The following is a 14,250-nucleotide window of genomic DNA, read 5'->3' on the forward strand; positions in this document are numbered from 1 at the left end:
GAGGAATTTTATAGGGGTAATAGGAAAGGAGCATTCAGGAGGCTGTGGACTTTTTCCTTCAGAAATAAAAAAAAGTCAGGGTCAGGTTCTGCTAGTGGTTTTCTGAAGAGCTTGAGTAGGATTTGAGACGGAAGATTTTCTCACAGGTCTTACAGCGCTTGATTATGCTACAGCCCACATGTCTCTAACGTGATTATGGGAGATTGGCTTTGGGGCAGGAAACATCCTTCTGTTCTGTTTGTCCCGTGCTTACCACAAGGGGAAGCCAGCCTTGATGCCAAAGTAATGCCGGTGATTATTCATACTCACCCCACCTTTTATTTGAAAGGAAAGTAGTCCTAGACCGTATGGTTGAGGGCGTGCATGCATGACCTTTGAAGATCCCCAGAAAGTTGGAGGAGAGTTAAAATAATGCAGAATATTGAGGGGTTTTATTCCTTGCATCATTTTTATGTCAGTTCCCTGGGGGAAGGGTCACATGAATGGTTTTTGAACCAGTGATGCTGCATGTATGCCACTGTGGTCTACATAATAAACCTCTCACCACTCACACTTAATGTCGAGGAAGATGATGAATCACTCCCCCAAAGACCAAAAAGTGCTCCACAAACTGTAGGGATGACCTGGTACCTGGAGAAGAGGAAAAGCAGCCATTCAACCTCCCTGACCTTTCAGTCCTTTTCATACCAGGGAACGTGACTGTCTCTGTTGATCTCACATTCCCCTACACCACTCTGCTGCCTCCTCTTGCCTTCTTGAAACCCCCTCTGACCTTTTTCTCTGCTCACCCTCTACCCCTACCTTAAGAAGAGGAGCAGCCCTACCCACACAACTTTCCCCAGACAAACGAACAGCAGGCTCATCAGTAGCTCCAGTCTGCATCGACGGGGTTTCATTGTTCCTCCTGAGCCTGCAGGGAGGATACTCTGCACAGTTGAGTTTGTCCAAGCCCTCCAGAAAAGCTGACGACAGCTGGCCATGGCTCTGCCTCTCCTGCAAACCTCTTAATCCCACAGGAGTATCAGTCTCACCCTAGCACTGCCTCTGTTTCTTAGCAGCTTCTTGGAGAGAGACCTGGGTCTCATCACAGGCTGTAGCACTAATAAAACCTCCTTTACTTTGGCAGGACCCAACGCCACTCCAGCAGCAATAAATCCTGAACCAGAAGGCAATTTGTCCTTTTTTAGCCAATGCAGGCACCTGCAGAAGGATTAAACTGGTCTCATGGAAACTGTACCCCCTCCAGCCTCAGAGACCTGTGGATGTGCAAGAAGTTCCCACACATCACACCAGCCCAGGGGGATGAACACGGCATGGGTGCCCCTACACTGGAGCCAAACCTGCCTGTGAAGAGCTGAGTGTATTACATCCTTATTTCTTAGCTCAGCACTTTGCGGGTAGGCTTAAGGCATTTCCAGAGGATTTCCCTTCTCTTGCAGTTTCTGCTCACACAAACTTTTGTTTTACCCACCGTGTTTCCACTGCCCTGGGGATTTCTCTGCTACCCTTCCCCAGCGCCACAGCTGAACTGCCTGCTGCAACAAGGCCACCTGCGCCAGGCTATGTCACTGCGGGGGGACATGGAGTGTCCTTCTGTCCTCACCCTCCCTGTGCCACGGCTGCATCCTCCTGAATGACCTGCAGGCTGTCCCTGCACGGCACCAGCTGCTCTCCCATCATCACGTCCCTGGGGGGACGCTACTGCAGCACCCTAGGACTGGGATTCCATGCAGCTTCCAGAGTGTTAACAATGGGAGGCAGCAAGCACATCCCTGATCCTGTGCTAAGCCTGGGCACGGCCAAATCCTCCCGGGCTTGACCAGCCTTCATGACACCCCCACCCCCCTCCCCCAAAGCAGCCACATGCCGTGGATCCTGCTGCCGGAGTGCTCCCACCCCTGCCTGCACTGGGATTTGCTCCGTGCCAGCAGGATCTGTTACCTCATACACAGGATTTATCCCCTTTCCATTCATCCCCTCAAGATCAGAACCCGTTTTTCCCCACAGCACTGCATCACCACCACCTCCCCTTGTTAATTCCGGTTCCCCAGGCACTCCTGACACACTTGTTTTAGTTTTTCACCCAGGTCCATAGGAGTGAACCCGCAAACAAGACTGCAGCGAGTCCCCGCTGCAAAGGTCTCTGTGGGTGATAATGGGGAGAACAGGGCCGAGCATCCCCTTCTGATGCTCGGGGAAGCCTCTGGGCCGGGGCCCAGGAGATGCCCTTCTCCAGCGGGGCGATACCAGGATGCTCCAAGCAGGAGGTGACGTCCCAGTGGGGGGGACACGAGGAGAAAGGCTGAGACACGGAGGAGCTCTCCTGCGTGAAGCATGTTCGGGGGGAGAGAGGGGGCTGCAGGCTGACCTTCCCATCCCCTAACTCCGTCCCTGCCCACCCCTAGTCCATGGGTGCCCCCCTCCCCGCCCTCCCCTCCTCCTTCAACTCCAGCGCCGAGGAAGCCGAGCCGGAGGCAGTGCTGAGCCGGATATGCAGCGACTCCCCGCATCCCTCCTTGTGAGTATCCCTCGCTTCTCCTGATGCCTTCGGAGGAGACCGATGGACGGACGGACGGGCAGCCAGAGGTGGACTAGTCTCTCCTATTTGCAAAGCTAGGGTGGAGGGGAACTTCTTCCAATATCCCCTTTCCCATCATCTGTCTTCATCCTCTCTTCCCCTCCTCCTCTTCCTCCTCCTCTCCAGCCACGATATCCTAAAAAAAGAAAAAAAAAAAAAAAAAAACAAGGAGGGCGGGGGAGGGGGGTATGGGAAACCTGCTGGCAGGTGGAAGGGACCGGGAAATGGAATCACATCTGCAATCCCGCAGAGACTAGGACTCAGGAAAAGAAAAAACCCCCCCCAAATACCCACTCCACTAAGGAAGGAGGGAGGGAGGGAGGGCGGAGGGGCGGGCTGCTCTGCCGCACCGGGAGACCCGCTCCGTCCGCAGCCGAGCCACCGGCTCCCATCCCGGCATGGGACAGAAAGGAGAAGGCCCCGACAGACCGACAGACAGAGGCGGGCGGGCAGGGCTGCGGGGGGCTGCAGCGCGGCCGGCTGGCAACTCCCTCGCAGCCCCCCGGCGCCTCCCAAGTGTTTCTTTCTGCTTTTATTTGTCTCCTTTTTTAAAAAAAAAAAAGATTATTTCCCCCGTGGTGAGTGGAACGCGGGTCACGCAGGCCAGCGGGCAGCGGCGGGGGAGGCCGTGGCAGAGGGGGAGGGATGCTGCCCGCCCTGCCCGCGCCTCTGCCCCCGCCGCGGGGCCGGGGCCGGCGGCAGCTCCGCGCCGAGGCGGCGGCGTCGTGGTCCCCGGGTGTAGCGGTGCTCCTTCCTCCCCCTCCTGCCTGCCCTACTCTCCTCCCTCTCTCCTCTGCCCACTCCCTCACTCCTCTCCCCGCTCTCTCCTCTGTCTCCCGGTCCCTCTCTTTCTCTCCTGCCTTCCCCCCACGTCTCCCCTTGTCTGCTCCTTGCCCCCTTTCTCTTCTCCCCCTGCCCCCAGCCTTTCCATCCCCTCACCCCCATTTTTCACGGGGGGGCTTTTCACTTTGCCAGGGCAGAGCGCGGTGACGCCGCGGCAGCCACCACGGAGAGGACACAGGACCCCCCCTTGGGCCCGCCATGCCCCTTTGAGGGGGTGGCCTGGACCCCGAGACCCCCTCAAGGCCCCCCGCAGGGCTGCTTCGCCTGCATCGCCAAGCCCCCAGCTCTCCGGCAAGCTTCGCCCATCCTGTCTCCTTCTTCTGCCGTTTATCTCATGGAGAGCAAGAGCTGCAAAGGGGACAGTCTGCGGCCAGCGGTCCCGTGCAAGCACTCGGTGGAGAAGAAGACGATGACCAACCCCACCACTGTCATCGAAATCTATCCTGACACCACCGAGGTGAACGACTACTATCTCTGGTCTATCTTCAACTTTGTATACCTCAACTTCTGCTGCCTCGGCTTCATCGCCTTGGCCTATTCACTGAAAGTGAGTACTGAGCACGAGGCACGGGGTAAGGGGCGACCGGGCAGGGGGGAAGCGTTTGGGGGTTGTGCCTGATGTGAAACACATCTTTGCCACCTAAATGAGAGGTTGCAGACAATGGGGATGGGGACGGGAAGAGCTGAGGAGCCTGGGATGTTACTTCAGGTGGGGAAGAGGTGCTTTCACTTGCTCCAGGTACCCTCAGAGGCTCCTCTGTACCGTGGCGGCAGGGTGACAAGCAGGCAACACAGGGCTGGCTTGGCTGCTGCTGCACCTGCAGGCACGCTGGCACTAGGTCCCTTATTCGGGATCCTGGCTGGTAGAGATCATCAGGAGAGGACCCAGCAGCACTGGATGGTCAGGCAGGAACAGAAAGAAGCAGCCAGCCAGGATCAGCCATCAGCTGGCAAGTTGCAGGGGGTAAGAAGCTTACAAAGTGCAGGGCAATCCTGCCTGTTTCTTTCTTGCCCTCTCGCTAATTAAAACACCAGAGCTCGTGGCCAGCTTCCCCCACCCCAAGCCCTATAAATCCCAAAACAAGTCCTGGAGACCTGCCAGCATCATGGGAATGGTGAGGAGGTGGAAGAGAGTGTGGGGGGCTTCCCACAGTGTCGGGGCTGGAGGGATAGAGAGCTGTGTTGTTGGAGAGAGTGATGGCGTGGAGCACAGCCCATGATGGGAATGGGACCAGGTTATTATTCCTGATAGCTGCAGGGGAGAGCAGCCCGGCAGGGATGGTGCTTGGCAAACAGGCAGCCCCTTGGCAGCTGCCAGGAGAGAGGGGCCTGGGCTGCCCTCCCCTTCCCTGCCTGCCAGATGCAAAACTAACTGAATGGATGTGCAGAGAGCCTGGGGCGGCTGGGTGGCCCGGAGAGGAGCTGGCTGATTTGTTTTGGCAGGCAGCATTTAGAGGAAGGCCAGGGTGCAGACGGACTTTGTCACAGAAGCAGATCAATTAAACCCATACAGCTCCTGTGAGCTGGACTGTGAGCACCCAGCACCACAAGGAGGCTGCTCCCAACGCTGTCAGGGTCTCCATCAGAAAGGCTCAGGGACAAGTCTGTGGCCCCGTGTCCTGGGCTCACCCAGCACTGGCCCTGTGGTGCCTGCCTCAGTTTCTCGTTCCCCAAGATGGGAGGCGAGCTCTCATCCATTGCCTGTGCAGGAGGCTCTGCTGCTGCCTGAGTGAGGCACTTAATAACTTAAATCTTCCTGGGGCAAAGCATCACCATGAGTAAAGGGCAAATCCAGTCAGCAGCAGCCTTACGTGAGTGGGGGGAGCAAGTCCCTTAGCACCCCCCACACCTTGATCCAGCAAGGGAAGAAAAAACTGGCTTCCTCCTTATTTTTAAGCCTTTCCTGTCTGTATTTGCCTTTAACGATTGACGTCTTTCCTGTGGAAGAGACTACCATGACTGTCTGGGTACATGTGGTCCCTTGCTGCTGCAGCAGTGGGGGGAGGACAGCCTGAGGACAGGGCTGACCCATCCCCAGGTGACAGGATAGAGTAGTGTCTGCTACCTGCAAAGTTTTTAGAGGCTGAACCCTTCACTATCCTTGACATGGGGTGGAAGGAAAGGCAAAGCCCAGAAGTAACCCAGGGCCTTGCACCACAATAGAGGCGTAGGCTCGGCATCTGTCTGCAAAGATCTAGAGGACACAAACTCAAGCATGAAAAGAAGAGGCAGTAGTGAGGGAAGGCAAATGGGCAAATTTGCTCCAAATCAGAGAAAGGAGAATAGAAGATGGCTGTCAAAAACAAGCCTTGGCTTTCAGGCTGAGAAGGCGGTAGCTGATGGGATGTAACCGCGGTACCCAAACAGAGGTAGCACTGAGCGGGTAGAAATAACTCTGCTCTGGTTTTGGAGCTCCCCAGTGGCTGTGACTCTGTGGCAAGGGGAAAATAGAAACAAAATGTCCCTCAGAGGCAGAGGACAAAGCTAGCAAGTGGCTGAAGGGATGCGGAGTGCTGTCATGAGCTGCTGTTGGGGTGGGTGGTGAGAGGCAATGCAGATGCTGGGGCAATAGCAGGTCTGTCCTGGGGAAGACTGGGATGTTCAGAAAGGCAGCTGTGTTCCTTACCCACATTACTGCAGGGATCTTCCCAACACCCCAGCCAGGCTGGGTGTTATGGTTATTTCTCCAGAAGCATGTTTTCTTCTCTTTCACCGTCAATAATGTTTTTCCCAGAAGTTCAGAGAAAACAGGAGCAAGAAATGCCCTAAGGACAGATACCCCTTTAAACAGACTTCTCTTGTTTCTCTGCAATTAAATGTAAAGACATTTGAGCAGTAGGCATTTAAGTCTGGCCTTTCTAGCATGTCTGTGCTCTGAAGGGACTGACCAAGGTTCTACGTACGTGGGAGAGGAGTGAAGCTGCACCTTCCCCTCCCTGAGCCTCTTCTGGGACCCCTCACAGCAGAGCCCTCAGCCACACAGGTTTCCTCAAGGGCCATCAGTGCACTGATGCCGTTAAGTTAAGCTGGGTTACAGCTTTTACACTTCCTTTGAATAACTGAAACATCCAGCAACTTCAAGAATTACAATTTTCACTATCAGAAATAGCATTTTCAATTCCCTGTCATAAAGGTCACCTGCATCTGACAGATTCATACTGTTAATAAAGCAGTATCTCCTTTGTGTCCCAAGTCCATGAGATGTGTCAGTATATATCTTAGCACACCCTAGCATTTTCTCTGGTTTCAGCAGCATAATGCCCACACTGGAAGACAGATATACCCTTGGTGCACTTGAATATTACTGTAAAGCTGTCTCCTTCCTCATGCCCTATTTTATTGGTTTCAGTCACATCTGGGAAAACAGGCATGTCTGCCTGGCCTTTTGCATGCTAGCTACAGCCTTCTAGATTTCTTTCTGCAGGGAAATGCTATTTCATGGTGACAACCATTTACTAAAAAATGCCAAAATCCCCCACCCCAGCACCAAAGAATTTGTGAAGAAAGAAACACATGAAGTCAGGTGAGGGCAGAAACTGACATACAAGGCAGGTTCTGTGTGTGACAGATGTCACAGCCAAGAACTCTGAGCAGGACCGTGCCAGCACGCCTCATCTTTATTTACCCCCATAGCAGGCCAGATCCTCAGCAAACACAGCTTGCTGGGCTGCAATGGGGTCACACAACTCATGTATCCCTCCAGGGGTCTTTTCTAACATCTCAAGCTTCTCAAGGTCAGTCTCCCGGAGTGCAAGCAAGGCATTCGCATCTAATTGTGTGTGCTGGATGCTGGGGGAGAAGAGATCAACAGCAGGAACAGAGAAGTTAGAAAACCTGAAGTAACCCTAACCCCAGCCCAGCACAGATAAAAGTATCACTCCAACAGCAACACTTTGGATTCAGTTGGTTTTGATCAGAAGCAAATGTTGTGGTCTGATATTCAGCAGCTCCCTCCCTTCCCCTTTCCCAGCTCCAAGTGGTAATGAATGATGCATCAGTGCCTGGTGGCAGGAGATCTCACTTCAGTTGTTCAGAGGTTCGTCTCTGGAGACTGTCGGGGTGAGCCAAGTCCTTCTGTGTACCCATTGTGCCATGAGGCAGTAGATCAGAGGAGCTGGGATCTCAGATGAGCCGCAGTACGGATGCCTCGCTGTGGCTCTATAGACATGAAGATGCCAAGGAGCTTTGCTGGCTTTTTAAGCCTCACCAGCAGCCCACAGCATTGCTTGCAGAGTTTTCTTGCCCTTTGAGGTCATGGAAGTATGCCAAGTTCTCTTGCCCACTCTCTGCCCAGCCCTTAGCACACAGCTGTGGGCACGACTGCCTTCCCCTCTTGCCACTTGTTGATCTTCCTTGTTTTGAGTTGAAGCGGACCAGAACAAATCCACAGCTATTTATTAACCCTGAGAAGCTGCCACACCCGAGCTCTCAGGCAGGCTCTCACCCTGCTTTTCAGAAGGAGCAATGGTTTATGGAGGTGGGTGAAATGCAGGGGTGACAGTCCCGTGACGCCAGTGCCGGTGTGGTGGAGGCACGTGGGCTGGAGAGCTCTTGAGCAATCCACAGAGCAAATAAATCCAAGGATCGCCTCCAGAGCTCCTTCTGTGTAGGGACATGGAGCTCTGCATAGAAATGGGTTTACTGACAACCAGCTGTGGACTTCCAGCCTTGCCTTAAAAACAGCCTCATTAGACTCGTTATCAACAAACCATTCGTCTCTTTCTGCAAGCTGAGGCAGCACTTTTTACTAGAGCAGCAAGTTTGCTGCTCCCAAAAATGAGAGGGGCTGATCCTCAGGGCAGAGAGAGGGGAGGTGACTGCTGGGGAAGGCAGTGGGGTGGTAGGAGCCAAGGGGAGCACGTGGAGAGGAAGCAGAAAAAAACCAAGGAAACAAAGGACAGGGATGAGAGGGAGGAGCGAAAGAACTCTTGGGCACTGGCACACTGGAGGCAGAGGACAGTGAGATGGAGATACTGGAAGACAAGGTGAGCAGCAGGGAGGCGACAGGCAAGTAGGGATGGTTGGATAGAAAGGCCATACCTTTCCTTTTGCTGATGGGAAAGGAGAGGAGAAAGGTTTCCATGTTAGAGCACAAAAGCTGGCTGTGTTTCATGTAAGGACAGGCATGGAAGAAGAAAGAAATTGTGTAAGTTGCCAGCCTGGATCAGAGGTGAGCTCTGCCTTGTCCAGGAGGGAAACTCCAAGGTGGCCACCACGCAGTGCTTGGAGGTGCCCAGGGAAACCCCAGTCAGCAGATGTAGTTATCCTCACACCCATCATCTCACTGCAAAGCAGGGCCAAAAATCCCCATCTAGTGTTAGGCAAGGTAAGAAGGGTCAAAGTGATGAGAAGAGCCTGTGACTAAGAAAACACCACACCTGGGTCTGGGGTGGGGGTTCAGCCTTGTGACCTTGAGGACCTGTCCCTCACCATGATTAATCTCTCTGGCCATGGAAGGAATCAGCTTCCAGGGCTCCCAGAAACTCGTGCACCAGCTGCCAGCACATTATGATGACAGTGGCCACAGGAGCATGAAGATAGGAAAAGCTGAAGCTGGGCTATAAGGAAGACACCAGCGTCTCCTTAAGGACAAAGCAGGGAAGGAGCTGAAACACTTCCCTGCTCTCCAGGAGAGCTCCTCCACAGCCTGGCTCAGTTGCCACAGCAGGACATTAAAGGGAGACATCTGGAAGCATCTGGGGGTGCAAGGCCATGCAGGAGGAGGCGAGGCTGCCCTGGAGAGATGTGGGAGGCTGGAGCTGTGAGTGGTTTGTAAGGAGAAACTCCTTTTCATTGCACTTTTGTGCCACAGGGGCCCTTGCATTTGTCTGGCACTTAGAGGCTCCATTTCAATATAAACGATTATGGGCAATCAGGGATGATTTTCATGAGGCTGACCACTGAAGCCACAGGGGTTGGCAGGAATGTGTGGGTGGAACCAGCTGGAGGTGCAGGGAGAGGAGGCAGCTGGATGTCCTTTGGTAGGAGTCAAAGGCAGCCATTGCACCATTGTTTGGACCCAAACAACAGGAAAGAGAAGAGATGGAAGGAACAAAAAAAAAGGAACTGTGAGGGAATGGTGTCACTGGGGAGAGGGCAGCCCCAGGCACCCCTCACCACAGATGCAGCACGACAGGAGCAGGGCCAAAGGGAGAGCCATGGGAAAGTCAAGGAGAGGCGCTGCTGAAGTGTGTCGTGGGAAAGGGCTAAAGCACTGGTCACGAGTGTGAGTTGGTGTCAGATGGGAGATGCTACTGGGAGAGGCTGCTGGGAGCACTGGAGAAGGCTGAGCATGGAAATTAGGGTTGTAGAGCGCCCCAGGGACAGGAGGAACAGGAGGTGAGGAGCAGGAGGGAGCTCCTGGGGCCAAGAGGAACTGGCCTCACAAAGGTAAAGCAGCTTGGCTGTGGGAGGGTTGCAGAGCTCGGTGTGCTGGCTGTGCAGGTCTGCTGGAGAAACCTCTGTCTGCCTGGCAAACACTGGCAGCAAACGCCAGCTTGCTTGTGGCAAAGAGCACTGGGTTGCAGTGGAGGATGGGGCAAAAGGCATTTGCTCCATGTAGGTTTTGCCTGAAGCAGCCCCACCGCTGGGAAGAGGGAAGTGTGTAAGAGCTTCAAAGAGTCTGCTGGGAGCAGCAATCGGGATTTCTGGCCTGAATCCAGCCCCTCTGGGGCTTCTCACCAGTTCGTGAGGAGGTGCCAAATGCCTGGTGCTGCTGAGCCCAGGGGTTTTGGGAGGATGTTAAAACTTACTGAATAATTTCAAATGTGAGTCATGCCAGACATTCAGCTGACACAGAAAGGCATGTGGGCTCCCGTGCTGCTGGCTTGCTGCCTTCCCAGAGATCATCTCCTCTGCTGAGAGCTCCAGCCAAGCATGCCCCAAAGACACATGCAGTTTGTGACTGTCCCTTCTTCTCAATCCCAGAAGGATGGTGAGCTAAGCACTCCACAGCAGAGCAATGGGTAGATGGCCCCAGCTCCAGCTGCAAGCTCCCATGAGTAGGGCACATCAAGAGGCTGAGACCTGGCACCGTTTGATTTAATACAAGTATGAAAAAAAGGCTCATTCTTGCCTATGTGCCTGCCAGCACCAGATCCTATGGGCCTCATGCCAACAGCAGCTTCCCTACCCACAGTTCAGAAGATCAGGGGTTGCTTGTGCAGAGAGGTCCTCATTGGTGTGATGGAGAAGAGCAGTGCTGCTTGAGGGTCTGAGATGCAGTTTTGGATGCCCCATGAACCAGCATGACTCAGTGGGAATGAGGGGTTCAGCAACCCTTCCCCATGTCCAGCAAGTTGCAGAAGGCTTTCAGGACAGTCCCGTGGGTAAGTGCTGCAGGAGGAGGAGAGAAAAGTCCGTAAGATGTGGTCTGAATCCGTCGCAGAGTCTTTTTGGAAAGCTCCTGATCGATAAAAGCCTTTTAATATTCCTCGGTCTGACTCTGGTGCAGGTTTTTGCAGCTTGCCACCAGCATCCGGTGTCTGGCCGGCAGTGCCCGGCGGGGCTCTCACTGCTGGCAGCAGGGCAGGCAAAGGGCTCGCAGCCCTGCTCCCCACAGCCCCCACCCAAGAGCGGGCAATGGGGCAGGCCCTGCCACACCCTGAGCACCCCGCTTGGATACAGGAAATGGATGAGAGTCAAGTGTCCTGGTGCTTTTGTCCCACATCCTTGTGGCTCCAGCTGCCCGAGTCTGCTGAGTGCTGGCTGAAGGGGCAGCCTGGGGACAGGGACATATCCCTGCTAGGAAGCAATGGAGTCTGACCCCTCCTCTGCTGGGATCAAACTGCAGAGCTGCTGCTGGTGGACAGTGCCATCAGCTGCCTGGCCGTGCCATCGCTGCCTGCCTGGCTGTGCTGTCACTGCCCGGCTGTGCCATTCACTGCCTCATTGTGCCATCTCTGCCTGCTTGCAGCATCCTTGCCTGGCTGTACCATCTGCTGCCTTGCAATGCCATCGTTGCCTTACAGTGCCATGTGCTGCCTGGCTATGCCTTCTGCTGCCTGGCAGTGCCATCCACTGCCTGGTAATGCCACATGGTGCCTGGTAGTGCCATTGCTGCCTGGCAGTGTCATCTGCTGCCTTGCAGTGCCATCTGCTGCCTGGTAATGCTGTCGCTAGTACGTCGGTAATGCCTGCTAGTGGCATTGCTGCCTGGCAGTGCCATGCACTGCCTGGCAGCCAGGAGGAGGTGGGGACAGGCCAGTGACATGGATGTGCACAATCATCGCCCACTGCAGAGCTGTCCCAAGGAAAGCCCATAAAAGTCCCAGCCTGCAGCATAATGAAGGGAGCAGACCGTGCTGTCAGAATAGAAAACTGCCTGTGGCAGGGATGCTACACAATCCGCATAAGACCTGCAAAAGGAAAGGAACTCATTAACCCAGGACTACTTAATATGCTGGAGGCTCGTGCGCAGCCCGGGAGCTGCAGTAGCGTGCCATGCCAGGTTTCACCCGCTCAGCCCCTCAGTGCAGGCGGAGGCACGGGGATGCACACCGAAACTGCAGCCAGCCTTCTCCCTTTTGGGCTGGCTGAGCCTGCAGGGCCTGCAGGGCCAGGGGGCCGTGACACGGTGGGAAGTGTGCTTTAGTGCCCATGTGCCTGGGGTGCACAATGGCATCGCAGTTCCTTTGTGCACCCTCAGGCTCCAAATGGCACTGCCCCACTCCGGGGACCATGGGGCCCTGGTTTGCCTGGTTGGTAACAGCAATGGGTCACTCTTTCAGGTCTTCTCTGCTTCCAGGAATTTCCAGCCCACAGGTATTACAGTGCTTGGTTTCACAAGCTCAACCCATAGCAGAGATGGGGTGCAAACCTCACCTCAAGGTGTTTTATGGCACCTGACGTGCTCAAATACAAAGAGGCCCAGCCCAGCCCTCATCTGCTGTACAGGTAACCACGTACAGCTGCACTGGGTTTTGTGGCTGCTGCTTGAGACAAGTTATGTCTTTCATATGTGTTGCAATTACTTTATTTATCTTTTTGTCTCAGGTCCGGGATAAGAAACTCCTCAATGACTTAAATGGAGCAGTTGAAGATGCCAAGACAGCCCGGCTTTTTAACATCACCAGCTCAGCCCTTGCCACCTTCTGTATCATCCTTATCTTCATCTTCTTGCGATACCCTCTCACTGACTACTGAGTGAGGCCAACAGCAGCTGCTGCCGCCCAAATGCCTCTACGCCCGAAGTGTCTGCCGTTTCTTGTAGCAAGGTACATAAATAAAAGTTAAATTAGTTTATCAGCCCAGCTGAGCATACCCTTCTTGCCCTGAAATGGTATGTGAAGAGCTGAAGGAAAGGGTCTCACTCTTACACATGTACAAGAAGAAAAATAGACCAAGAAATATTTATTTTATTTATTTTATGGCCAACAAGCTGTGTGAAAAGAGCGTGCAAAGCCCAGAGCTACGCACACTTGGTGGCAGGCAGCTGAGCTCTGGGGAGCAGGGGGGTCCTGTGGAGCTGGAGACACATACAGTGATGGATGGGGATCATGGCAGGGCTGGCTCACAACATATCAGGTGTGTTCAGACCGCCCCACCACCCCCAGCTTGTGGGGGGTTTCTTTTCCTTTTCTTCTCTTGAATTTCATCTACTGGTTCAGACAACTTCCAACCCCTGGAGAGCTGAAGGTGTTAGGAAGTTCATGCTGGGGAGCTCCAAAGCCTCCAGAGAAGCCCCAAAGTGTTAAAGGGCAGGTTTCTCCTTGGGATCTCCCAGCAGTGCTGAGAAGGAAGGCACCTTCTGGAGAACTCGCCTAAGCCACCTAAGTGGAGTGCTACTGTATTTCTGTAAACAGTCAATAAAAAGATACCTCTGATACGTGATGCTGCTGGGCTAATTCCTTCCTTAGCAGGGCTGAGCTCCTGGTCTCTATGAGCTGGCAAGAGAAAATGCTAATGTCACCAGCAGCTGCTCGGGAGAGATTTAAAGCAGGAGTGAGGGATGCTGCTGTAGGTCAGGGCCGCATGCAGCCGTGAAGGAGAGTGCAGACCCAGATTTAAGAGCAGAGACCTCGGTGACTTCCTTGATGGAAGATCTATGGCAAGCAGGCAAAGGCAGCCAAGCAGGCAGGGCCCCCCTCCCCTGCTAGGACCAACGTTGAAGAGAGAAATAAATCGCTGCAGTCTGAACCTGCTGCTACTGCAGCACTTCCCAGGGTCATTACGAAGAGCCAGATTTCGGAGACGACGTGCGTTTGCCACTGAAATAGGCAGGAGCTCAGAGCCCTGCCCGATAGCTGCCTGCGGCCGCCTGTTGTGCTGCAAATCAACACACCCTGACTTGAAAACACCCATAAATTAATGGCAAGACCAGAACTAAAATACAGCCTATCAGCCCCTCTGACCCTTCATCTCATCTCATGTGCCACAGCTGCCTCATCTTTTTCCAGCTGTAAGATGACCTCATGCCAAGGGGCACCAATCACTGCAGACCAGCCATGGAGCCAGGAGAAGGCACCAGGATCCACCTTTGCACCCACCCTGAAAGCAAAGGTGAAGCAAGAGATGAGGAATGCAGACAGGCTGTCATGGGACACTTCATCATCTGCTGAGTGCATGGTTAAATCAGCAGGCTGTGCTCAGTGAGGGATGTGCCATAGTGAGATGTGGAGACTGATCATGAAGATGCTTTCCTGAAAGCATCATGAGACGTCACCTCCTTCCTGCTCAGGTCTCCACACCTTCATCCCATCCTGGGTTTCATTTATAAAGGGAGCTATGGGCAGGAAGACCTGCAGTCCTCCCTGCTCCTCACTCACTGGATGCATTTCCATACCAAACCAGATCAGGAGTCTGTTTTGCAGCGAAGTTTCAGTTGGCAG

General features: G+C 54.1%; 1 protein-coding gene across 2 annotated transcripts; it reads left to right on the forward strand.

The window, feature by feature from the left end:
* Positions 1-1,908: 1,908 nt before the first annotated feature.
* IFITM10 (interferon induced transmembrane protein 10) lies at positions 1,909-12,645 on the forward strand. Of its 2 annotated transcripts, none has more exons than XM_008644283.2 (3): positions 1,909-2,518; positions 3,554-3,968; positions 12,416-12,645. In XM_008644283.2, exons 1-3 carry the CDS (start codon positions 2,409-2,411, stop codon positions 12,563-12,565), a joined length of 675 nt encoding a protein of 224 aa, XP_008642505.1. In that variant the 5' UTR covers positions 1,909-2,408; the 3' UTR covers positions 12,566-12,645. The 2 variants fall into 2 exon arrangements, with proteins under 2 accessions (XP_008642505.1, XP_017582115.1); XM_017726626.1 differs by having other exon boundaries at positions 2,508-2,586.
* Positions 12,646-14,250: the final 1,605 nt, after the last annotated feature.

This window comes from Corvus brachyrhynchos, unplaced genomic scaffold (assembly GCF_000691975.1).
Source record: "Corvus brachyrhynchos isolate BGI_N302 unplaced genomic scaffold, ASM69197v1 scaffold62, whole genome shotgun sequence".
Lineage (NCBI taxonomy): Eukaryota > Metazoa > Chordata > Aves > Passeriformes > Corvidae > Corvus > Corvus brachyrhynchos.

Coding starts and splice junctions, on each gene's coding strand:
- IFITM10 (XM_008644283.2), top strand. CDS start 2,409: ATGGGTGCCCCCCTCCCCGCCCTCCCCTCCTCCTTCAACTCCAGCGCC. Junction 2,519..3,553: donor GACTCCCCGCATCCCTCCTT/GTGAGTATCCCT, acceptor TCACTTTGCCAG/GGCAGAGCGCGGTGACGCCG. Junction 3,969..12,415: donor CCTTGGCCTATTCACTGAAA/GTGAGTACTGAG, acceptor TTTTTGTCTCAG/GTCCGGGATAAGAAACTCCT.